General features: G+C 42.7%; 1 protein-coding gene and 1 long non-coding RNA gene across 4 annotated transcripts; both read right to left on the reverse strand.

Moving 5' to 3' along the window:
• Positions 1–4904: 4904 nt before the first annotated feature.
• LOC106579368 (uncharacterized) lies at positions 4905–8294 on the reverse strand. Of its 2 annotated transcripts, none has more exons than XR_001322637.3 (3): positions 8077–8294; positions 7087–7228; positions 4905–5689 (listed from the first exon to the last, which is right to left on the reverse strand). It is a non-coding gene; the product is annotated as an uncharacterized LOC106579368 (long non-coding RNA). The 2 variants fall into 2 exon arrangements; XR_001322636.3 differs by having other exon boundaries at positions 4905–6906.
• A 1831-nt stretch (positions 8295–10125) lies between these two features.
• Positions 10126–13995, reverse strand: rpl19 (ribosomal protein L19). Of its 2 annotated transcripts, none has more exons than XM_014158480.3 (6): positions 13870–13995; positions 12446–12552; positions 11662–11784; positions 11101–11221; positions 10578–10688; positions 10126–10318 (listed from the first exon to the last, which is right to left on the reverse strand). In XM_014158480.3, exons 1-6 carry the CDS (start codon positions 13872–13874, stop codon positions 10192–10194), a joined length of 594 nt encoding a protein of 197 aa, XP_014013955.1. In that variant the 5' UTR covers positions 13875–13995; the 3' UTR covers positions 10126–10191. The 2 variants fall into 2 exon arrangements, with proteins under 2 accessions (XP_014013955.1, NP_001133153.1); NM_001139681.1 differs by lacking the exon at positions 13870–13995 and adding an exon at positions 13469–13623 and having other exon boundaries at positions 10133–10318.
• Positions 13996–24995: the final 11000 nt, after the last annotated feature.

Consider the following 24995-nt stretch of genomic DNA (forward strand, 5'->3'; position numbering starts at 1 on the left):
CATACTGTATACTTTTTATGGTCTGGAAGTACTCGAGAGCACATCATAAATCGATCAACTCCAAGAAATTGGTGTACGATACACTACATGGACAGACTAAATGTGCATGCAGTGCTTTCTGACTGACAACCATACTGTAATTGAACTAATAATTTGCTTGCACACAACTCAGATTCAGTGCAACATTCCAAGGTACGTTGGTATTAAACCATTGGGAGAGAACAGTGGAATGAAAACATTGGTGCCACAATGACCACGTCCTTGGTCTGGCCTGTTGTAAATGGTAAGAGTACGCTCTCTTGTGTACTAAGCATGTATTGCAATGAAAAGCAAACAACTGAATATGGCCTACAGTCCACAAATAGGTAAAGGGAAGGGAAAGGGGTTACCTAGTCAGTTGTACAACTGAATGCATTCAACCTAAATGTGTCTTCTGCATTTAAAACAACCCCTCTGAATCAGAGAGGTGCGGGGGGCTGCCTTAATCCTGAGTGGTGCAGTGGCCAGCAACCTTGTGGTTACTGGCCCAACGCTCCTACCCGCCATTTAAATAACTTTAAATAAAATTGTTTTAACCGTCATATAGGCAATATGAAGTCCACAAACCCCGAACAAGCCTCAGTCCCGTTTATTGAGTATTGAACTGTAATACAAAAGGGATAAACCAAACAATACACATTGGTTTAATCGTCTGGTCTCTGAGATGCTTACCTTTGCGATGCAGAGTACATGCCAACAACTGGAATTGTATGAACACATACCAGGCCAAATATAGAGACACATATGACTCTGACACAGACATAACTTCATCAGGAAGCAAAAGGTGCTGGTGAGGCCAGGTTAGGACCTAGGCTATAGAGAACCAGGTCCTCATTTCACGACAGGATAGGGACCAGCTCACGGGTCACAAGGTGCCTTCAGATGGAGATGGGGACAGGGCCAGAGGGAGAAAGGAGACCTCCTGGAAGGGAGGGAGGGAGAAGGTCCATCATTAGTTCATATGTTCTATCACATCTAATAACAAATGTTCAGTAATGAGAGCTCTTCTCTTCTACACTGTGATGGTCCAAGACTCCTCGCCTCTCTTTTGAAATAATGTCAGGCATGGGTGCGGACATGACTACTTCTTCTGGGTTTTTTTACCATGTAAGTTCTTATTTAGCCTAGATTTACAGGCTTCTTCCAGAGACTTGGAAGGATGCCATCGGGAGACTATGTCTTCGTAAATACCCGGTAATTTCTGAATCGTCAAATAAAAGTCTATCCATAAGTACTGGGCTCTGTAGGGCACTCATCCAGGTACATCCTCAGCAACCCTCGCCTTTGGCGACCCATGAGTTTCTGCTGGCCAGTTTTCGGACGTGTACAGAAGGGCCAGAACCCGTAAAGATACACCTCGGCAAACAGTTCCAAAGCCAAACTTACAAGCATAAAACCTCGCTGTAGTAAACCTGTTCACCTTCAGGCCCTCTGCATCCCAACATTTTGCCAGCCTCTACAGGTATTCCGGGTTCAGGAACACAGGCCGGTCTAGGTCGTGGTTCTCCTGGAGAGTGTAAACTGAAAGCACAGAGATGGCATGTTGCGCTGGTAGGAGAATGCGGGGAGGAGGAGCATCGCCGTACACGTTTAAGAGATTCCACGAAAGGGCGCCGAAGATCCATCAGTGAGGCAAACCTATCAGAATGGTGACCAAGTTTCAGACCGCTCAACACAGAGGAACCTACAAGGATGCTGGGATTGGCAGTCACAAGGTTGGTCTTGTTGCCAAAATCTCTCTCATAGCCTTGGTTCAAAGGGGGAGAGAGAGAGAGTGGGGTAGAGATGGGGGAGAGAGAGAGAAGAGAGAGAGAGGTGAGGAAGAGAGAGGAGATATTAAAAGAGGGGGGAGAGAGAGAGAGAGAGAGACCACTGGGCACATCATGTAATTTCAACATGAACAATTGGGAAATATTTGCTCGAGACGAAGACAGCCAAAGGTTTGTTGAATTCCCAATGTGTTATCACTATGCTTTCAACCATCTAAAAGCACAACAAAGTTAAAATCGGAAAATTGTATTTATTTATACAACAACTGAATGTGTCATCACTGTGCTTTATCTAATAGCACAACCAAATTACCTGAATTGTAGTTTCTATGGCATTAAAAGTAGATGGTATAAGTGCTCAATAGTCCCGTGTGGCTCAGTTGGTAGAGCATGGTGTTTGCAACGCCAGGGTTTTGGGTTCGATTCCCACGGGGGACCAGTACGGGAAAAAAAACATGTATGAAATGTATGCATTCATTACTGTAAGTTGCTCTGGATAAGAGCGTCTGCTAAATGACTAAAATGTAAAATCAATGCTTAGAGATTCTGCACAGATTATTATACCAATTGTGAAGATCTGCACAGATTATAGTCGTAAAACTGACTATCCTACTGATCCTCGACTTCGGCGAAGTCATTTACCAAAAAGCATCCAACACTCTACTCATCAAACTGGATGCAGTCTATCACAGTGCCATCCGTTTTGTCACCAAAGCCCCATATACCACCCACCACTGCGACCTGTATGCTCTCGTCGGCGGGTAGTCTTCAGACGTGCCCCCAACATCAGTCAAATGGTGGTGAGATCTGATCTTCCAACAGTGCCACGTAGTACTTTTCTAGACAATGTGCCGGACGGCAACTTCACGAACAAACGCACAATGTTCAATCACTTTATTACAGGCAAGGCCATTACGATTAAATGTGATATACCTGATCAAGTGTATTTGTGGTCGGTGCTATTGTAGGAAAAACGAAACAAGCTCTGAAAACAAGGATAGCAGAACACAGGAGAAATATCAAGACCCTTGACCAGATAAACCCTGTGGCTGGGCATTTCCTGGAGGCTCGTCACAACATTAGCTCTTTGAGATACATTGGCATCGAACATGTTAAGACTCCTAGGAGGGGCAGAGATACTGATAATCTATTATTGAGAAGAGAATTGTGTTAGATTCACCGTTTGTGTACCATGTCTCCTAGAGGTATGAACCAAGAGTTTGACATCAGACCATTTCTTACAGGAAAATGTCACTTCGATTTCTGTTGCCTTCAAAGTCATTTTATTAATATATATTATTTTCTGTAACTACTACATGTACCCATCTCATTGTTATAAAATTATTAGAGATACACATTGTTTTTGCACCCTCCATGTGTAATGTCAGCAATGGTCATGTGAGGTGAAATGTGAATATTTTGGGATGTGAGCACTCAGTTTGTTTGTTTGACCTGACCAAGATCGGCTTCGGATTGAAACATTGTCAATAAAGCGGTGAATTGGGAGCTTTAACAGTGTTACGGGCCTTCTTCTTCTTTAGTAGGACTGTTCCTGCTCACTTCATCTGACCTGACCTTGGGCTGAATTCCTCGCTCCTCCCTAGTCCATGGCTTTTGCCTAACCTTAAGAGCCATGCTATTTAACAATAACATGTTTGACAGAATGTAAACTTTCTGCACTCCCTCTTGTCTCAGTCAGTAACTTTCCATACACCTAGTTCTTATCCACCCTCCATTGACCCCAACATATACAGTACCAGTCAAAAGTTTGGACACACCTACTCATTCAAGGGTTTTTCTTTATTTTTACTAGAGGTCGACCGATTAATCGGAATGGACGATTAATTAGGGCCGATTTCAAGTTTTCATAACAATCGGAAATCGGTATTTTTGGATGCCGATTTAGCCTATTTTTAAAAAAAAATGTGTCACTTCTCTTGCAAACAGAGTCAGGGTATATGCAGCAGTTTGGGCCGCCTGGCTTGTTGCGAACTGTGAATACTATTTCTTCCTAACAAAGACAGCCGACTTCGCCAAACGGGGGATGATTTAACAAAAGCGCATTTGCAAAAAAAGTACAATCGTTGCACGACTGTACCTAACCATAAACATGAATGCCTTTCTTAAAATCAATACACAGAAGTATATATTTTTAAACCTGCATATTTAGCTAAAAGAAATCCAGGTTAGCAGGCAATGTTAACCAGGCGAAATTGTGTTACTTCTCTTGCGTTCATTGCACGCAGAGTCAGGGTATATGCAACAGTTTGGGCCGCCTGGCTCGTTGCGAACTAATTTGCAAGAATTATATGTAATTATGACATAACATTGAAGGTTGTGCAATGTAACAGGAATATTTAGACTTAGGGATGCCACCCGTTAGATAAAATACGGAACGGTTCCGTATTTCACTGAAAGGAAAAACGTTTTGTTTTCGAGATGATAGTTTCCGGACTCGACCATATTAATGACCTAAGGCTCGTATTTCTGTGTGTTTATTATATTATAATTAAGTCTATGATTTAATAGAGCAGTCTGACTGAGCGGTGGTAGGCAGCAGCAGGTTCGTAAGCATTCATGAAAACAGCACTTTCGTGCGTTTTGCCAGCAGCTCTTCGCTGTGATTCAAGCATTGCGCTGTTTATGACTTCAAGCCTATCAACTCCCAAGATTAGGCTGGTGTAACCGATGTGAAATGGCTAGCTAGTTAGCGGGGTGCACGCTAATAGCGTTTCAAATGTCACTCGCTCTGAGACTTGGAGTGGTTGTTCCCCTTGCTCTGCATGGGTAACGCTGCTTCGAGGGTGGCTGTTGTCAATGTGTTCCTGGTTCGAGCCCAGGTAGGAGCGAGGAGAGGGACGGAAGCTATACTGTTACACTGGCAATACTGAAGTGCCTATAAGAACATCCAATAGTCAAAGGTATATGAAATACAAATCGTTTAAAGAGAAATAGTCCTATAATAACTACAACCTAAAACTTCTTAATCGGCATCGGCTTTTTTTGGTCCTCCAATAATCGGTATCGGTGTTGAAAAATCATAATTGGTGTTACGGGCGTCGTATGAAGTGGACCAAAATGCAGCGGGAGTCTGTATACTCATCTTCTTTTTATTGGCAGAAAGAAGGAAAACCAAAACAAAACACACGAATACAAAAACAACGACAAACAGTCCTGTAAGGCATACAGCTGTACACAAAACAACTACCCACAAAATCCCTTTGAAAAAACACCCCTCTTAAATAGGACCTTCAATTAGAAGCAACTAGGAGCACCTGCTTCCAATTGAAGGTCAACCCAACAAACACCACATAGAAATAGACATAATAGAACTAACATAGAAATAGACTAACAAGAACATAACCCAACAAACCCCGAAACACTCTAAACAAACACACCCCTGCCACATCCTGACCAAACTACAATAACAAATAACCCCTTATACTGGTCAGGACGTGACAATCGGTTGACCTCTAATTTTTACTATTTTCTACATTGTAGAATAATAATGAAGACATCAAAACTATTAAATAACACACATGGAATCATGAGGTAACCAAAAAAATCTAAATATTTTTTATATTTGAGATTCTTCAAAGTACCCAACCTTTGCCTTGATGACAGCTCTGCACACTCTTGGCATTCTCTCAACCAGCTTCACCTGTAATGCTATCCCAACAGTCTTGAAGGAGTTCCCACATATGCTGAGCACTTGTTGGCTGCTTTTCCTTCACTCTGCGGTCCAACTCATCCCAAACCATTTCAATTGGGTTGAGTTTGGGTGACTGTAGAGACCAGGTCATGTGATGCTGCACTCCATCACTCTCCTTCTTTGTCAAATAGCCCTTACACAGCCTGGAGGTGTGTTTCAGGTCATTGTCCTGTTGAAAAACAAATGATAGTCCCACTAAGCGCAAACCAGATGGGATGGCGTATCGCTGCAGAATGCTGTGGTAGCCATGCTGGTTAAGTGTGCCTTGAATTCTAAATAAATCAGTGTCACCAGCAAAGCACCCCACACCATCACACCTCCTATTAGTATTCATTATTTGTTTCTAAACCGGTATCTCTTTGTTCTCAGTTCTTTTATAACATTCATTTTTTTATTTTATTTATTTAACAAGGCAAGTCAGTTAAGAACAAATATTTATTTACAATAACGGCCAGCCAAAAGGCAAAAGGCCTCCTGCGGGGACGGGGGCCTGGGATTAAAAAAATAAACAAATAAATACAATATAAATATAGGACAAAACACACATCACAACAAGAGAGACAACACAACACTACATAAAGAGAGACCTAAGACAACAACATAACAAGGCAGCAACACATGACAACACAGCATGGTAGCAACACAACATGACAACAACATGGTAGCAACACAACATGGTAGGAGCACAAAAACATGGCACAAATATTATTAGTCTTCCCTGTGGCTCAGTTGGTAGAGCATGATGTTTGCAATGCCAGAATGGTGTGTGCAATGCCAGGGTTGTGGGTTCAATTCCCATGGGGGGCCAGTACAACAACAACAAAAAGTATGAAATGTATGCATTCACTACTGTAAGTTGCTCTGGATATGAATGTCTGCTAAATGACAAAAATTATTAAGCAAAGTCAACAGCACAAAGGTCAAGAAGGTAGAGAGAACAAAGCAGCCACAATTGTCAGTAAGAGTGTCCATGATTGAGTCTTTGAATGAAGATTTTGAGATAAAACTGTCCAGTTTGAGTGTTTGTTGCAGCTCGTTCCAGGCGCTGGCTGCAGCGAACTGAAAAGACGAGCGACCCAGGGATGTGTGTGCTTTGGGGACCTTTAACAGAACGTGACTGGCAGAACGGGTGTTGTATGTGGATGTACGTCATCACTGCGAACCATTTTGCAATGCGTAGCTTCAAAGATGTTGGTTTCTTTTGAGCTCATCTGTTTGATGGCGCTGTTCACGTCAGTGAATGGGAGAACACTGTGAGCAGGTGCAGCCCTTTTCGAATCTGACCGCAAAGACATGTGCAGCGGTGGGCAATGGAGGGTTTCTAACCAACAGCAGCTGTGATCTGGAAATGTAATTGATATTCTATATTCCCCGTGAGGTAGCCACCTGCGGGTACAAACCACTTTCATATATTGGACACGAAACACTCTGTAATTATAATTAAGCATGTGCTGACAATTCATAAGTCATGCTAGGCCCTACATTCATTCATTAATTACATGCATAAATCATGTGTACATATGAACACAAAACTCATTATGATTCAGACCACAGTTTGTTGGTTACCTGGGCAAACATGTTGAACAGTTTGGAGGTGACCAGGAGATTTTTCTTGTCGTCGTCGTAAGTGACGTTTAACCACAACGGGATGTTGGCCTGGGTCACAACAGCCCTGGAGCGCCCGTGACACGTCTTGGCCAGCTGAGACCTGGGAAGTTAGACATAACGCACTAATAGTTGCCTAATTGATGTCATATGGGGAAGGGGGGGGGGGGGGGGGGTGCATTTGTTAACTCAATTACCCAAAGTTACTGAGGTTTCTCATGTCTCTCCCAGGGTTTCCCTACCTGCTCCTGGTCACTGTATTTGACGCTTGCAGTTCTTGGTCAGGATATAAGGTCAAAGTCCTTTTGTTTCCTGAATCTTTTCACATCTGGGTATAAAGATACGTCTATCCTTGCATTCAATACAGTCAATCCCTAACAGTTTACAGACAGACTTTATTATTATAATTCTTTTATTTAGGCTATTTAACCAGGTAGGTCAATTACAGTAAAACATCTTATTTCAACAACTACCTGGAAAAATAACTGTGTGGAGATATAAAAAGCCGGTTGACTGGTAAACGACTGGGGCCTGAGGGCAAGGAGCAGAACAATCTGTCATTACCTTCCGCCGTCATATAGTTGAATACATCATATTTTTTTATCAAAACGAGTGGAGTTGGGCTAGTCTTGGATGGACTCTCTGAGTCGTGCCCCTAGTGTCAGATAAGATGCATAGCAGAGTAGGTGGACACATATGGCATGTCAATGAATGCAGGAGGTAAATAAATATATACAAGGCTGTAGTAGGCTGTGAGTTAGCTCTGAAACTCTCCCTACAGTTCTCAGCCATCAGCTTCGCCCACGACCGCCTCGTGAACTACAATCCCGACGCTGTGTTTTAACGTTTAGAAACGTCAATAATCATCGCTCGCGATACAGCTTTCGAAACGTATGACCCTTCTCTTTCATCAGCGAGAAAGAATCCTTCAAATAAAAAACATACACTTACTGTAGCAATCTTGCACATTATCTACACAGCTATGGGTGCCTCCATCCAACGAAACTACACTTCTGCTACACTTCCCGAGTTACGCTTTCACACAGGTATTTGGAGCATTCTTGACAGATAATTAGTACAGGTGGTCGCCTCTTGTCTTCCGTCTGTTTTCCATAAATAAGCCATGTAACATGGAGATATGGCCGTGTGGGAACACTAACCCTTACCCTATCAAGGTTGTAGTATCTGGGATCTACATCTGTTTATATAACTTTTTATTTATTTATTTTATTTCACCTTTATTTACTACATAATATATATATATATATATTCTGTAACCTATATATATATATACCTTTATTTACTATATATTACTATGCTGTTACTAAGCAGTAATGTATTACGGCAGTGTTACGTTACTACACCTAATAGGAAATGCACATGCGCACTATTGTGCCGGGGGCTGTAGAGTACTAGAGGTTTTGACTAAACGAAAAACTAACTGTACTCCCGTCTCTTGCCAGGTCATTTCTCCACAACACAAATATTACTAAGGTGTGTATGAATTGAACCTTTTCATTCTCACTGATATGATCAGATAAGATCCTTATGCTTCCAATTTAGGGAGTTTCTCTCATTCTTCTCTGCAGCTCCTCTTAAGCTCTGTCAGGTTGGATGGGGAGCGTTGCTGCAGTTATTTTCAGGTCTCTCCAGAGATGTTCGATCGGGTTCAAGCCCAGTCATGGGAAATCCATAGATTAGGGCCTAATGAATTGATTTCAATTGACTGATTTCCTGATATGAACTGTAAAATTGTTGAAATTGTTGCATGTTGCATTTTATATTTTTGTTCTGCTTTGACAGCAATTACAGCTGGGAGTCTTTCTGGGTAAGTCTCAAAGAGCTTTGCACACCTGGATTGTACAATATTTGCACATTTTTCTATTTAAAATTCTTCAAGCTCTGTCAAGTTAATTGATCATTGCTAGACAGCCATTTTCATGTCTTGCCATAGATTTTCAAGCCGATTTAAGTCAAAGCTGTAACTAATCCACTCAAGAACATTCAATGTTGTCTTGGTAAGCAACTCCAGTGTATATTTGGCCTTGTGTTTTAGGTTATTGTCCTGCTGAACAATTACAAGCATTTCCATAACATAATGCCGCCACCAGCCTCCTTGAAAAGATGGAGTGGTACTCAGCGATATGTTGTATTGAATTTGCCCCAATCATAACACTTTGTATTAAGGGCAAAAAGTAAATTCCTTTCCCACATTTTTTACAGTTTCACTTTTGTACCTTGTTGCAAACAGGATGCATGTTTTGGAATATTTTTATTCTGTACAGGCTTCCTTCTCTGCAACTGTTTTGAGTCACCATTGAGTCACCATTGGCCTCATGGTGAAATCCCTGACCGGTTTCCTTCCTCTCTGGCAACTGAGTTAGGAAGGATGCCTGTATCTTTGTAGTGACTGGGTGTATTAATAACTTCAACATGCTCAAAGGGATATTCAATGTCGTTTTTTTTTTTTTTTTATCCATCTACCAATAGGTGCCCATTTTGTGAGGCATTGGAAAACCTTCCTGGTCTTTGTGGTTGAATCTGTTTGAAAGTCATAGTTTGACTGAGGGACCTTACAGATAATTGTAGGTGTGTGGTACAAAGATGAGGTAGTCATTCAAAAATCATGTTAAACACTACCATTGTACAGAGTGAGTCCATGCAACTTATGTGACTTAATTTATATAACTTATTTAGGCTTGCCATAACAAAGGGGTTGAGCACTTAGACTCAAAGATGTTTCAGCTTTTCGTTTATCAATTTGTACAAATTTTTCAAAACAGTCTCTGGCCTACACAAAATACCCCTACCCCTAATATCTCAATGTAATACATGTTTATTTAATTCAAACTGTAAGACAACAAAAGGTGGGAAAAGTAAAGGGTTGTGAGGATACTTTCTGAAGGCACTGAACAAGTTGTGGTATTTTTTCAATTGGTATTGGTGGCAATAGCGAAAGACTTCAGCACATAGTATATCGTCACAGATGGAGACTGAGCCTTGTCTGTTTTGGGTCCATTTGTTTTAATTAACATTGAAAAGGGGGAAGGGGGGTGGATGGGCGACTCATTTCTTGGTCGTCTCCTCCTCCTTTGACAAGGTCTTGATGATCTCTTCCTTCTTGGCCGCTATGCGCTCCTCTCGGCGCTTGCGGGCCTCCTTGGTCTTCGAGCGACGAGCCTCGGCCTGGTCACTGGTGTGCGAGAAACAGATTAGAGGTTACAGAACGCAGATAAATTACAGCCCAGGTTCTAAAGGACTCCTATTCAATTAATACAGGGCTAGGTTTAAATCTGGGTTAGTTAGTCAAGAACTAAACATTTGATTTCATTGATAAACCTTTTCATCTGAAGTGAAAATTAACCATAGTCCAGGAATTATGACAGCCAAATTATCATTCGTTTTGGCTAGGTAACATGCAGAGGTTGATGGGAGTTGTAGTGTCGACTTACGACAGGAGCTTCTTGCGAGCCTTGTCTGCCTTCAGCTTGTGAATGTGTTCCATTAGGATGCGCTTGTTCTTGAAGACATTACCCTTCACCTTCAAGTAGAGACTGTGGTACCTGGAGAGAGAGAGTGTACGGGGAGTTGAGGACAAGCCAAGGTTCCCACTCAAATCACAAACATTCCAGACACACAAATTCTGTGCATATTACAAAATCAGTATGTCCTATTGAGATGGTTCATTAGACGTTCCAACACTTTACCAGGGTTACATAATGTTCCCAAGGACAAAACTACAGTTCACCGATTACAAGTATCATTTTAAAGAACAGATAATGGACTTCACTACAATCTTGACTAAGATACTTTTGTGGTTTGAACACTAATTTCAGGGTCATTGTTGTATTTTGCACTACATTTCATTACAAAGCGATACATTTGTTCAAAACTATAACATTGCCCAGTCTTTTCCAGGATAACATTCTTCCTCAATTGCAACAAGATGATTCAGACATCTAAGTGTAGACTCACATGTGCCTGTCGATTTTCTTGGACTCCCTGTAACGCCGCAGTAGGCGGCGCAGGATCCTCATTCGTCGCATCCACGAGAGCTTCTCTGGCATACGGGCGTTGGCTGTACCCTTCCTCTTACCTGGGCAGGGGGAGAATCATCAAATACCAACACAGCCCAGCAATAGGTCTACACCCTGAACAGGTAATTTGTTAATTAAAACCTTGTCATCATTGGATTTATAGATTTGATTCCCTCTCCTTTTTAGCACTGGTGATATATGAAAATAATATACAAGAGGTCTACAGGACCCAGACATTTTCTATCAACTGTCCAGATATTTCAATAAGTGCGTTTGTTTTAGCTTGCCCGGCGCACCAATTGGGTAAAGATTGAACTTTACAACCAATGGAATGATCTTGAATGTGCAAACTCACCCCCCTGGCGAGCTAAAACAAATGCAGCTTCTCAGTTCAAATGAGGGAGAGAAGGGGACAGGGAGCCACTTTGAACAATGTTATCACAGCCATGATGTTGGCTGTATGATGGGATGACGGTGTTGTGAACCTCTCTGTACCCACCTATGCCCGTGTGGCGTCCTTTGCGGCGTGCCAGCGTGTTCTTGCGGCAGCGGGCACGGGAATGCACCGTCACAGGCTTCCTGATGATCAGACCATCCTTCACCAGCTTGCGAATCTGCTGGCCTGCAGGGGTGGAGGTAGACAAGTTGATTAACTTGTATGTGGCCATCCTTGTCCCATGGTCTATTTCGGTATATGTATCTTACAAGAACACAACTATTGGTATCTTGGAACATTTCCCTGCTGCACAACACATGAACTTTCCAGAATGTCAAAGACAGACAGGCAACAGTCTCCTAGCGCATTCATAGGCGCTAATTACCTTTAGCCCCTATTGACAATAGGATCTTCTGAAAACAAAAGGTTGAATTACTACACACCGTTGTGTGGTTTGGGTTCCCACATGGCCATATTTCCATGTTACAGCACTTGTTTACAGAGAAAAAGACTGAAGACAGAGTCGACTGTCTGTGCTAACTAGCTACTTAACCTCTGAACAACTGTGTGTAAATGGAAGATGGATTCCAGAAATGTGTTGTCACTGAAAAATACTATTGGCTGCAACTGTGTTATAACCGGTTAAAACAGTGTACAGTAAGTGTATATTTTGCATTTGTGAAATAATTTAGACGTGATATGAAAGTAGAGGGCTTTGTGTTTCTAGAACAGTACCGCAAATGCGATTCGATTTTTTATTTTTTTGCCAGGGCCAATTCACCTATAAACAGGCTTCTTTAGTACATTATTGGGCTAGTCTCTCTAGTACGGAGGTGGAGTGTCTTACGGGAATTGGCGTTGGCAATCTCATTGGTTTCATTGGGGTCCAGCCATACCTTCTTCTTGCCACAGCGCAAGACGCTGGACGCCAATCGCTTCTGAAGCCTGAGCATGCTGGGTAAAGCAAAAAAAAACTTAATTACCATCCAAATGAATAGCCTTCAATTGCAGACATATAAATAAGCATTGCACTACTAACTAATAGCAATGGGTAGTTTGCAACACAACCAGGCTACATACCCTGATGTATTTGCTAGTTTTACAGTACAATAACAACTAACTGATTCAGAGCGGTTGGGTTAAATAGGGAAGACCCATTTTGGTTGAATGCATTCAATTGTGCAACTCCCATAGTAAATGTAAATCCGGGAAACTCAAATTAATATGATGTTACGTTTGGTATGGTTACATAAGATTACTTAATTTAATGCAAAAACCAATCGAGGCTGGTTGATCACGTTGATGGGTGGACTTATAAGGCGAACTTCTAGCAACCCAAAGGTTGCGTGTTCGAATGTCATCATGGACAACTTTAGAATTTTAGCTACTTTACAACTACTTACAATGTTAGCTAACCCTTCCCCTAACCCCTAGCCTAGCTAACGTTAGCCAGCTAGCTAATGTTAGCCACCTAGCTAACAATAGCAATCACAAAGTGTAATTCGTAGCATATCGTATGAATTGCATTCGTAACATATTGTATGAATTGCAATTCGTAACTTATCGTGTTAATTGTCATTCGTAACATATACAAAATGGATGGACATTCACAAATATTTAATGCATACCACATGAAAAATAACATTTAACAAATTTGTATTTTGGCTTTACACACAGACTAATACAAAATGCTCTGAGACCAGGTTGGGCTTTGTAAAACCATTAGATTACACTCTGCTTCTCTTCTAATGTGACATTACTGACATGCTGGAAAGTGCAGGGCGCTCGTGGGCAAATTGCTAATGACAGTAAGTAGCTAACTAGCCAACCACAAGTATGAGAGCCACAAATGATGCATGATGACCCCTACCGAGAGATAACGTTAGTAACCTGCTGGCTAGCAAGTTAGTTAACACTACTAAAAAACTGCTAAAAAGACAGTGGTCCATTTTCCCTGTGCATCACACGAAGAAGTCTACATAACTATTAAACTATTGCCCGTTGGCTACATAAGCCCGAATCCTGCATGACCATTGCGTTTGTTACCAACTTTGCATAACTAGGTTCGTGTACTAGACATGTTTCGACATGTCAGATGACATCTCCGACCGTGTACAAGTCAGCGTACAGCAACGTCAACTGTTTCAGCTAGCTATCATGTGATGAGTTCAATGAATTTGTGCCACATTCATTGCCTTCATGTTACCCCAAAACAGAAATACAAGGGTCATTTTAAACGAGTAAAGTCATGACATATTTCAAGACCCTTACCTCATGACTGCGAATCTTAGAGAAAGGAATAGCGTGTGGAGTATGGGGCCCTACCATTATAACGAAGATAATATTGTTATCCATTATCGAGATGTGCACGGGGCTTAACTTAATTCGTGTTAATTAAGCAAACAATATGCGTCTGGTAGAATTTAAAAGGAGTGTTTCTACATGGTTAAACATATTGAATCCTGTGTTACGATTATACAATAATATGATTAAGTACAGTCTCACTATCCTTTGTCACAGTGGTACATTCCAAATAATACAAATTGCATTATGGGATAAGCGTACTAGAGGGAACACACCAACAGATGGCACTGTTTATCAACTTTTTGGTTCAGTGTCAACATTCCAACATCTCTGCCATTCTCTTTTGTGTGCTTTCTCAGTCACAAACTACGTTTTCAAGTAAATTCAACTAATTAAATTAACCCTCAGATTTGAAAGAATATGACACAAGCACAAAACGTTGTTATTTTGGATGTTAATGATGGTCGAGTTTGTTTTGCATGGCCCTGTGCCCCAGGACGGTTGATATTTCACTTACAGACTAATGGAATTGTCTAAAATGAGCAAACTTCGACCACCTCATCGCCATGGAAAATTATACAACGGGTGGGTTAAAACCGCATTCCAGCTGGTGTCTATTGCACAAGTTACCACCGGCTAAATATATGACATTAAAATGACTATTTACTCTGTTCCATCTGACTGCGCAGTACACTGTCTCATCAGCCCAGCCAGGCAATTTATAAACTATAAAAAGCATCTAAACATTATCTCACATTACCTTTAGACAAACATTTAGTTTTCAACAGTGCAGATTTCTGTAAACCTTGCTGTCTGTCTCTCCGACATTTGCAACATTGTTTCAATATTGAAGTTCGATCTCCAGCTGTCCCATAGTAATGAACGTGTCGGGAGTCGGGACGAGACAGACAAGCAGGCAGGGTTTCTCAGCCAGTCGAAACCATGAATCAGTTGGCATCATTTTTATGGATATAAACAAAGAAATGTCAATTGAAAAAAGGTAAAACGAAATGAGGTGGAGAGAGTTTGCAGTCTTTCCAGCTTCAGTTTGAAGTGATTGTGTTGGTTGTGTTGTTGGCTACCAACATTGTCCTGGCAAGAGAGCACATTTTCTATGCCAGGACAAATTGCGCCACATTAGCTCATTGTTATGGATGTATCCAAATAAATGTCACTAGAAAACAGCTTAAACAAATGAAAATGCTGCTACTTTGCTGTTATTCTGGCTGCACTTTTTTGACGTGACTGTAAGTTAGCCGTAGTTGGCTAGCTAGCAAGCAAGGGATAAGAACGTTGCCAGCCAGTATGGCAATGGAACATTTAGAACGAATTACTGGGTCACGTCAATAGATACAGAACAAAAAGACTGAACAACTGGGTCGCGTCTCTAGCAACCAAACTGATAGAACAAACGACCAGCCAGCTTGGGTAGCAACCCTAGATTTGTGTTGGGACTATATCTTGTGGAAGGATGAAATAGTATGAATAAATTAATTAAAATAACGTTTTTATTTAAAATATGTCATACCATGTCTTGTTTTGAGGTGTTTTCACTCATGTCATGTCTATGCTAATTTGGCACAAAAAAAAATGCTTACAAGCTAACCAACAACTGTAAAGATGTATTTGAGAGGCAACAAGTGCTCACTGTGCAAATGTATTCATGTTTTCAATAAACATCTGGATACAAATATAATTTACATGTTGTCAACAATCTAAAGCAACCCCATCTTCTTTGCCCCATAGTTGTGCACACATCGGTTTTGTTCAGTGTTGGATAAAGTACACAACATTCATCCTTGAGTAAAAGTGAAGATACTAATAGAAAATCATTCAAGTAAAAGTGAAAGTCACCCAGTAAAATACTACTTGAGTAAAAGTCTAAAAGCACTTGGTTTTAAATATACAGTTGAAGTCGGAAGTTTACATACACGTAGGTTGGAGTCATTAAAACTTGTTTTTCAACCACTCCACAAATTTCTTGTTTACAAACTATAGTTTTGGCAAGTTGGTTAGGACATATACTTTGTGCATGACACAAGTAATTCTTCCAACAATTGCTTACAGACAGATTATTTCACTTATCATTCAATGTATCACAATTCCAGTGGGTCAGAAGTTTACATACACTAAGTTGACTGTGCCTTTAAAAAGCTTGGAAAATTCTATAAAATGATGTCATGGCTTTAGAAGCTTCTGATAGGCTAATTGACATCATTTGAGTACATTTTGGTGTACCTGTAGATGTATTTCAAGGCCTACCTTCAAACTCAGTGCCTCTTTGCGTGACATCATGGGAAAATCATAAGAAATCAGCCAAGACTTCAGAAGAAAAATTGTAGACCTCCACAAGTCTGGTTCATCCTTGGGAGCAATTTCCAAATGCCTTATGGTACCACGTTCATCTGTACAAACAATAGTACGCAAGTATAAACACCGTGGGACCACGCAGCCGTCATACTGCTCAGCAAGGAGAAGCGTTCTGTCTCCTAGAGATTAACGTATTTTGGTGCGAAAGTGCAAATCAATCCCAGAACAACAGCAAAGGACCTTGTGAAGATTCTGGAGGAAACAGGTACAGAGGTATCTATATCCACAGTAAAATGAGTCCTATATCGACATAACCTGAAAGGTCGCTCAGCAAGGAAGAAGCCACTGCTCCAAAACCGGCATAAAAAAGCCAGACTACGGTTTGCAACTGCATGTGGGGGCAAAGATCATACTTTTTGAGGAAATGTCCTCTGGTCTGATGAAACAAAAATAGAACTGTTTGGCCATAATGACCATCGTTATGTTTGGAGGAAAAAGGGGGAGGCTTGCAAGCCGAAGAACACCATCCCAACCGTTAAGCATGGTTATCCTAACTGACGAAAGACAGGGAATTTTTACTAGGATTAAATGTCAGGAATTGTGAAAAACTGAGTTTAAATGTATTTAGCTGAGGTGTATGTAAACTTCCGACTTCAACTGTACTTGCTAAAATATACTCAAGTATCAATAGTAAAAATATAAATCATTTCACATTGCCTATATTAAGCAAACTGTATTTTTGTTACGGATAGCAAGGGGCACACTCCAACACTCAGACATAATTTACAAACATTTGTGTTTAGTGAGTCCTCCAGATCAAAAGCAGTAGGGATAACCAGAGACATTCCCTTGATAAGTCTGTGAATTGGACCATTTTCCTGTCCTGCTAAGCATTCAAAATGTAAGGAGTACTTTTGGGTGTCAGGGGAAATGCATGGAGTAAATACTACATTATTTTCTTTAGGAATGTCGTGAAGTAAAAGTTGTCAAAAATATAAATAGTAAAGTAGAGCTACTTTAAAGTATTTTTACTTAAGTACTTTACACCACTGGTTTTGTTGCTAAACAACCAACACGTCTATGCTATCACATCAGCAGCATCATGCACATGGCATGCTGCTGTTACCTCTCTCTCACTCCGACTATACCATGACCAAATTCATAATTGACCACGAGTCATGACAGCCTGAACAGGTGCTGTTCTGGTCAGTGATGTATACAAACACTAGATTGGTAATTCTACTGTATGTATTGACCAATGTGGGGCTTTGACACCACCGTTCGACATATTGGTACGACTCAAAAGGACTCAAGTCCTGCATAGGAATTAATTAAATTCTGCAGTATTTCAATGGAATGTTTCAAGGACGAAATTACATGTTTTTAAGTATTTCTTTGTTGTTCTAGGGACAGTAACATTTGTACTCGCTTAAAGTTCTATTTTAAGGAGCATTTTCATATATATCTATTTATATATATATATATATTCAGTTCACATAATATAGACTAGTTTAAACGTTTGCTTTAAGGGGTCTGTAATAGAATATACTTGGCAAAAATGAATGTACTGTCACGCCCTGACCTGAGAGAGACGGTTTATTTCTCTATTTTGTTAGGTCAGGGTGTGGGGTGGGCATTCTATGTTTTGTATTTCTTTGTGTTGCGCCAAGTATGGTTCCTAATCAGAGGCAGCTGTCTATCGTTGTCTCTGATTAGGAATCATACTTAGGCAGCCTTTTCCCACCTGTGTTTTGTGGGTAGTTATTTTCTGTTTTGTATTCGTTACCTGACGGAACTGTTTGGCTTTTCGTTTTTGTTTCTTTGTTATAGTGTTTCATTGTTTAATAAATATAATAATGAACACTTACCACGCTGCGCTTTGGTCCCCTCATTACGACAGCCGTAACAGAACTACCCACCACCAAAGGACCAAGCAGCGTGGTCAGGAGGACTGGACCTGGGAGGAAATCCTGGATGGGGCAGGACCCTGGACAAGGCCTGGGGAGTATCGCCGTCCGCAAGAGGAGATAGAGGCAGCGAAAGCGGAACGGCGATACTATGAGGAACAAGCACGGCAACAATGGAAGCCCAAGAGGCAGCGGCAAAAACAAATTGTGGGGGAGGGGGCATACGGGGAGATTGGCGAAGTCGGGTTTGAGACCTGAGCCAACTCCCCGTGCTTACCGTGGGGAGCGAGTGACCAAGCAAGCACCGTGTTATGCGGTGATGCGCACTGTGTCGCCAGTGCGCACTCACAGCCCGGTGCGCTCAGTGCAAGCTCCTCACAGTTGTCGTGCTAGAGTTGGCAGTCAGCCAGGAAGAAGTGTGCCGGCTCAGCGTTCCTGGTCTCCAGTGCATCTCTTCGGCCCAGGTTATCCTGCGCCAGCTCTACGCACGGGACCCCCCCGTTCACCAGCACAAACCAGTTCGTCCTGTGCCAGCGCTCCGCCCTTGCTGGGCTAAAATAAACATCCAGCCAGGACGGGGTGTGCCAGCCCTAAGCTCCAGACCTCCAGTGCGCCTCCACGGCCCAGTATACCCTGTGCCTGCTCTGCGCACCCAGTCTCCTGTGCGTCTCCCCAGTCTGGTGAGACTGGTCCCAGCTCCACGTAGGAAGCCTCCAGTGATGATCCATGGCACGAAGCCTCCAGTGATGATCCATGGCCCGGAGCCTGTAGTGATGATCCATGGCACGAAGCCTCCAGTGATAATTCATGGTCTGGAGCCTGTAGGGATAATCCATGGCAAGAAGCCTGTAGGGATGATCCATGACACGAAGCCTCCAGTGATAATCCATGGCCCGGAGCCTCCAGTGATGATCCATGGCACAAAGCCTCCAGTGATGATCCATGGCGCGGAACCTGTAGTGATGATCCATGGCCAGGCCGCACGGCCCCAGCGGAGCCTGCATTTACGGTCCCCAGTCCGGAGCCTCCAGCGACGGTCCCCAGTCCGGAGCCTCCAGCGACGGTCCCCAGTCCGGAGCCTCCAGCAACGGTCCCCAGTCCGGAGCCTCCAGCTGACGCTCCCCAGTACGGAGCCTCCAGCGACGCTCCCCAGTACGGAGTCTCCTGAGACACTCCCCAGTACGGAGTCTCCTGAGACACTCCCCAGTACGGAGTCTCCTGAGACACTCCCCAGTACGGTGCCTCCTAAGACGGCCTGCAGCCCGGAACCTCCTCAGCCGGTTTGCAGCCCAGAGTCTTCAGTGGCGGTCTGTAGCCCAGAGTCTTCAGTGGCGGTCTGCAGCCCAGAGTCTTCAGCGGCGGCCTGCAGCCCAGAGTCTTCAGCGGCGGTCAGCAGTTCAGAGCCTCTGGCGATGATCCATGGTCTGGTTCCTCTGGCGACACAGAAGCGGGGGGATCAGCGGGCGGTGTGGGGGCTACGCCCCGAACCAGAGCCGCCGCCAAGTATAGATGCCCACCCGGACCCTCCCCTATAGGTTCAGATTTGCAGCCGGGAGTCCGCACCTTTGGGGGGGGGGGGGGGGTACTGTCACACCCTGACCTGAGAGAGACGGTTTACTTCTCTATGTGGTTAGGTCAGGGTGTGGGGTGGGCATTCTATGTTTTGTATTTCTTTGTGTTGGGCCGAGTATGGTTCCTAATCAGAGGCAGCTGTCTATCGTTGTCTCTGATTAGGAATCATACTTAGGCAGCCTTTTCCCACCTGTGTTTTGTGGGTAGTTATTTTCTGTTTTGTATTCGTTACCTGACGGAACTGTTTGGCTTTTCGTTTTTGTTTCTTTGTTATTGTGTTTCATTGTTTAATGAATATAATAATGAACACTTACCACGCTGCGCTTTGGTCCCCTTTCTACGACAGCCGTAACATGTACACATTAACAAATGCATTTCTATAACTTTCCAACCTTATTTACGAATGCCAAGAGTGTGCAAAGCTGTCATCATGGCAAAGGGTGGCTACATTGATTTGTTTAACACTGTTTTGGTTATTATATGATTCAATATGTGTTATTTCATAGTTTTGATGTCTTTGGTATTATTCTACAATGTAGAAAATAGGAAAAATTAAAAAAAAAACTGAATGAGTAGGTGTGTCCAAACTTTGACTGGTACTGTAAGTCATGGCAAAATGGGTAGAATTGCAGGAAATTAGCTTTAAAACTGAAAAATAGAGTCTGCTAGAGTCACCAGGAGTGGTATGGTGTGATTTATTGTGTCAGAAGAACAAAGGAACGTGTATTATGGCTCAGAAAGGATGGGAGCATGAAGTGAAAAGCTTTGACTTTCTGAGCAGGGCAGCAGTAAAAGGTGTCATCTTTGGCGTCTCGTGGAAATTGAGCTCAATGTCTTAAACACCACATACGAGGAGTAGTAGAGGCACTTCGCCTGAACCATATGGAGGAAGAACGAAAGCCTATCAGTATTATTACTATTTGATGAAGAGTTTCTCTCAAACATGTATAGCTGGGGTATATGAGATACGCGGTGAGAGCTTTTCTGAACAGGCCATTGCAATGTCCTAATTGTAAGAAAGTTTGGCCGTGTGTCAGACGGAAATAAATACTGCATATTGCTGAAGACTCAGTGGATACACAGTGCTGCAATTGTGGTGGGAACCACATTCCCGAGTTCCATTAGTGTCGTGTAAGAGTGAAGGAGGTCGAAGTAGGAAGAATCTAGGCTGTCCAGCAGGTTTCCTGTGCAAAGGCATTGTAAATTGCTGAAGGAGCAAGTTGAAATGAGGAAGAAATGTCAATAGATGTTTTGCAGCCTGCAGAGAATTTTGTTTCTCAATTGAAGGATCCTGAAACTCTGATAGTAAAAACAAGGTGGATTTTGTTGTGTTAATTGTGCAGGCGATAAATTGTACAGGAAAAACCAACAAGAAATCAAAGTAGTTAGACATGATTGTGAATGTGACTAAAAGGTTTTGGGATCTACAGGACATTGCAGGGAATACTGTCTGAAGATGTTCCCACCTTGCAGGCCCCAGAGCTTGTGTAGGGTTTTGAGTAGACATTTGAATCTGACTGAAGGAGAAAGGTGAACAGTTTTTATTAGAATTTCTTTTAACAGTTTTCAGTTTTTGCCCCGCCTAGTTTGTAGCGGCAATGCACCTTTTTGATTGTGGTACGCCAAAAAACCTAAGAGAAGAAGAAAGGCGAGCATTTTTTCTAGCTTGGAAGCCAAACATTGTGCCAGGAAAGAAAGATAGCAGAAGTGAATATTCTGTTCAAAACTGATGGCACATCAAGTGGAGATGCGAGTGAGAAGAAATGGATTACAGTAGCGAACAAAAATGAGACAAGAAGTAAAGTCTAGTAAATCTAGTAAATCCAAGGCTAGTTCTGACTTTTTTTGTTGGAGTGAGGGTTTTGGAACAATGGAGTTACGTGGGAGATTCGAATTGAGTCATATTTTGGGGTTATGTGATATACCCTGTAAGACTTTGTGCCCAAACCTATGCAGTGTGACAAATGCAGAATATTTGGACATGTGTCAAGTGTATGCAGACAGGAGGAGTATTGTATGCCAGCTGAGGTTAAATGCTGAAATTGTGGTGGTGAAACATGTGCCCGAAGTCCTGAGCTGCCCTGTTAGGGTGAAGGAGACAGAGGTGGCAAGAATAAGGGCTGTCCAGTGTGTCTCCTATCTGGAGGAGTTGAGAAGAGGGGAAGAAGGGAGTGACGTTGAAAAAACAATGGTAGTTGGATTTGACAGACAGGTAAATGTTCCTTGCCAACAGAAGGATCCTGACATGTTGCATGTTAAAAATGTGTACTTTGTAACGTTTATTGCAATGGTTATAAACTGCACAGCGCAAATAGAGAGAAAATAGCTGTCATTGTGAGTGCAGCTGAAAGTTCTGGGGGGATTTTACAGCAGCGACATCACAAGGAATCCCGTCGATTAATGTTTTGCCCTCACAGGCCCCTTGAGCCTGTGTAGGGATGTGATTTGGACTGCGAGTGCGATGGGTTTTGATGAATTGATTATTCATTTTTCTTTATTTTTTATGATGTAGTATTTTTTCCAAGCTTTCCCGGTCATGACTAGAAGGGTTACGGCTTATGTCAAAGTGAAGTCACACTCATGCTCTGAACTCAGACTTTGAACAAGTCATCTACTTGTGCTGGCTGGCTGGCGCTAATGAAAAATTGTAAAATAAAGTTATGTTTATTTCTATGGGGGAGGTGCACTTGCCGACGTGAGTTGCTTCCTACTGTATCAGCAGCATCATTATGTCGCCAGCGGTAGCTAACGTGGCCAACTTTTTTCCTCCCAAGACGTATTTATTTAGAGTAGGATAGCAGCCTACATGGGAAATATATTGTAATATTGGTACAATGATTAGTTGGTAGCTGTCATAGAATAAGTCGTACTCATCCTTAAAAATGTCGTACTGGAGAGAAGAGGACCAAAACGCAGCAGGTGTGTGTATGCTCATCGTGTGTATTTATTTACAGACTAAATGAACAACAAAACGAATGCACAAACAACCAACAGTCTGGCAAAGCATAGGCTCAACACAGAACAATTCCCCACAACCCCAAAGACAAACACACACACCGATATAGGACTTCCAATCAAAGGCAACTATACACACCTGCCTTCAATTGGAAGTCCCAATCATCAACCCAACATTTAACAAACACAAACCCCCTGCCACATCCTGACCTAGACTAAGCAATACGCCCTCTGCTGGTCAGGACGTGACAGTAGCACAGTGATCAAAGGAGGCTGCTGAGGGTAGGACAGATCATAATAATGGCTGGAATGGAGTAAATGGAATGGTATCAAATACATGGTTTCAATACCATTCCATTTATTCTGTTCCAGCCATTACTATGAGCACATCCTCCTCAATTAAGGTGTCCCCCAACCTCCTGTGACCGTGATACAGTTTACACAATCAATGGGGAGAGGGGAGCATGCACTATCCTTTGCTCCCATTTGCCGAGCACTGCTGTACAGCAAGGGAAATACCTCGTCAGTTGTACAACTGAATGCATTCAACTGAAATGTATCTTCCGCATTTAACCCAACCCCTCAGAGTGGTGCGGGGGGCTGCCATAATCGACATCCACGTCTTCAGCACCCAGGGAACAGTGGGTTAATTGCCTTGCTCAGGGGCAGAACGACAGATTTTTACCTTGTTAGCTCAGGGGTTCAATCCAGCAACCTTTCGGTTACTGACCCAACGCTCTAACCACTAGGCTAGCTAACGTTAGCTAGTGTAGCCAATATGGGTGACAGCTAAAGCAGCATGAGTATAGGGATCTTCACCGGAAATGTACAACTCGGACATTAACGTCAACATTTTTATGGGAAAAAAATGAGCAATCACTTTGATCAAAAGAAAAATTAATGATTCTGAACACTCTCCCAATAGTGCATGGGCCAGAAGGACAAATGTAACATATTTTAGTATGATAGCCACGTATCAAAGTTAGCTAAATGTGGTTATCAATGCATTCATTATATGTTATGACCCCTATGCGGTTAGTTGGGCCAACAGGATTGAGGGTATTTCATGTAATTTTGTATTATCAGGGAACAATCTTCTCAAACTAAGGATCACCACCTCAAGCTGAACCTCGGCAAGACGGAGCTGCTCTTCCTCCCGGGGAAGGACTGCCCATTCCATGATCTCGCCATCACGGTTGACAACTCCATTGTGTCCTCCTCCCAGAGTGCTAAGAGCCTTGGCGTGACCCTGGACAACACCCTGTCGTTCTCCGCTAACATCAAGGCGGTGACCCGATCCTGTAGGTTCATGCTCTACAACATTCGCAGAGTACGACCCTGCCTCACACAGGAAGCGGCGCAGGTCCTAATCCAGGCACTTGTCATCTCCCGTCTGGATTACTGCAACTCGCTGTTGGCGGGGCTCCCTGCCTGTGCCATTAAACCCCTACAACTCATCCAGAACGCCGCAGCCCGTCTGGTGTTCAACCTTCCCAAGTTCTCTCACGTCACCCCGCTCCTCCGCACACTCCACTGGCTTCCAGTTGAAGCTCGCATCTGCTACAAGACCATGGTGCTTGCCTACGGAGCTGTGAGAGGAACGGCACCTCCGTACCTTCAGGCTCTGATCAGTCCCTACACCCAAAGAAGGGCACTGCGTTCATCCACCTCTGGCCTGCTCGCCTCCCTACCTCTGCGGAAGCACAGTTCCCGCTCAGCCCAGTCAAAACTGTTCGCTGCTCTGGCACCCCAATGGTGGAACAAGCTCCCTCATGACGCCAGGACAGCGGAGTCAATCACCACCTTCCGGAGACACCTGAAACCCCACCTCTTTAAGGAATACCTGGGATAGGATTAAGTAATCCTTCTAACCCTTCCCCCTACCCTCCCCCCCAAAAATATATAGATGTACTATTGTAAAGTGGTTGTTCCACTGGATATCATAAGGTGAATGCACCAATTTGTAAGTCGCTCTGGATGAAAATACCCTCTAATTAAAGCTGACAGTCGGCACTTTAACATCATAGTCATTGTATCATTTAAAATCCAAAGTGCTGAAGTACAGAGCCAAAGCAACAACAAAATTGTCATTGTCCCAATACTTTTGGAGCTCACTGTAACATGTACGGTTAGAGAGCATAATATTAAGATCATGATGGTCAGGGACAGAGTAGATTATAATCACCAATGTTCCTTTTTAGAGATAATTTGTGTTCACCTAAATCTTTCTGGGGACTACTCAACAAATGACAGAGCACACCTTTCATTTTAGCATGATGAGTATTGCTATACAACAGACTATTACAGGTGGCAACTACTCTAGAAAACTAAGATGCTACTGTATTGGCA

The sequence above is a fragment of the Salmo salar genome, chromosome 19 (assembly GCF_965601325.2).
Source record: "Salmo salar chromosome 19, fSalSal1, whole genome shotgun sequence".
Taxonomy (NCBI): Eukaryota; Metazoa; Chordata; class Actinopteri; order Salmoniformes; family Salmonidae; genus Salmo; species Salmo salar.

Coding starts and splice junctions, on each gene's coding strand:
- rpl19 (XM_014158480.3), bottom strand. Junction 11,785..12,445: donor GATTGCCAACGCCAATTCCC/GTAAGACACTCC, acceptor CCACCCCTGCAG/GCCAGCAGATTCGCAAGCTG. Junction 10,319..10,577: donor GCTCGCAAGAAGCTCCTGTC/GTAAGTCGACAC, acceptor CTCGCACACCAG/TGACCAGGCCGAGGCTCGTC.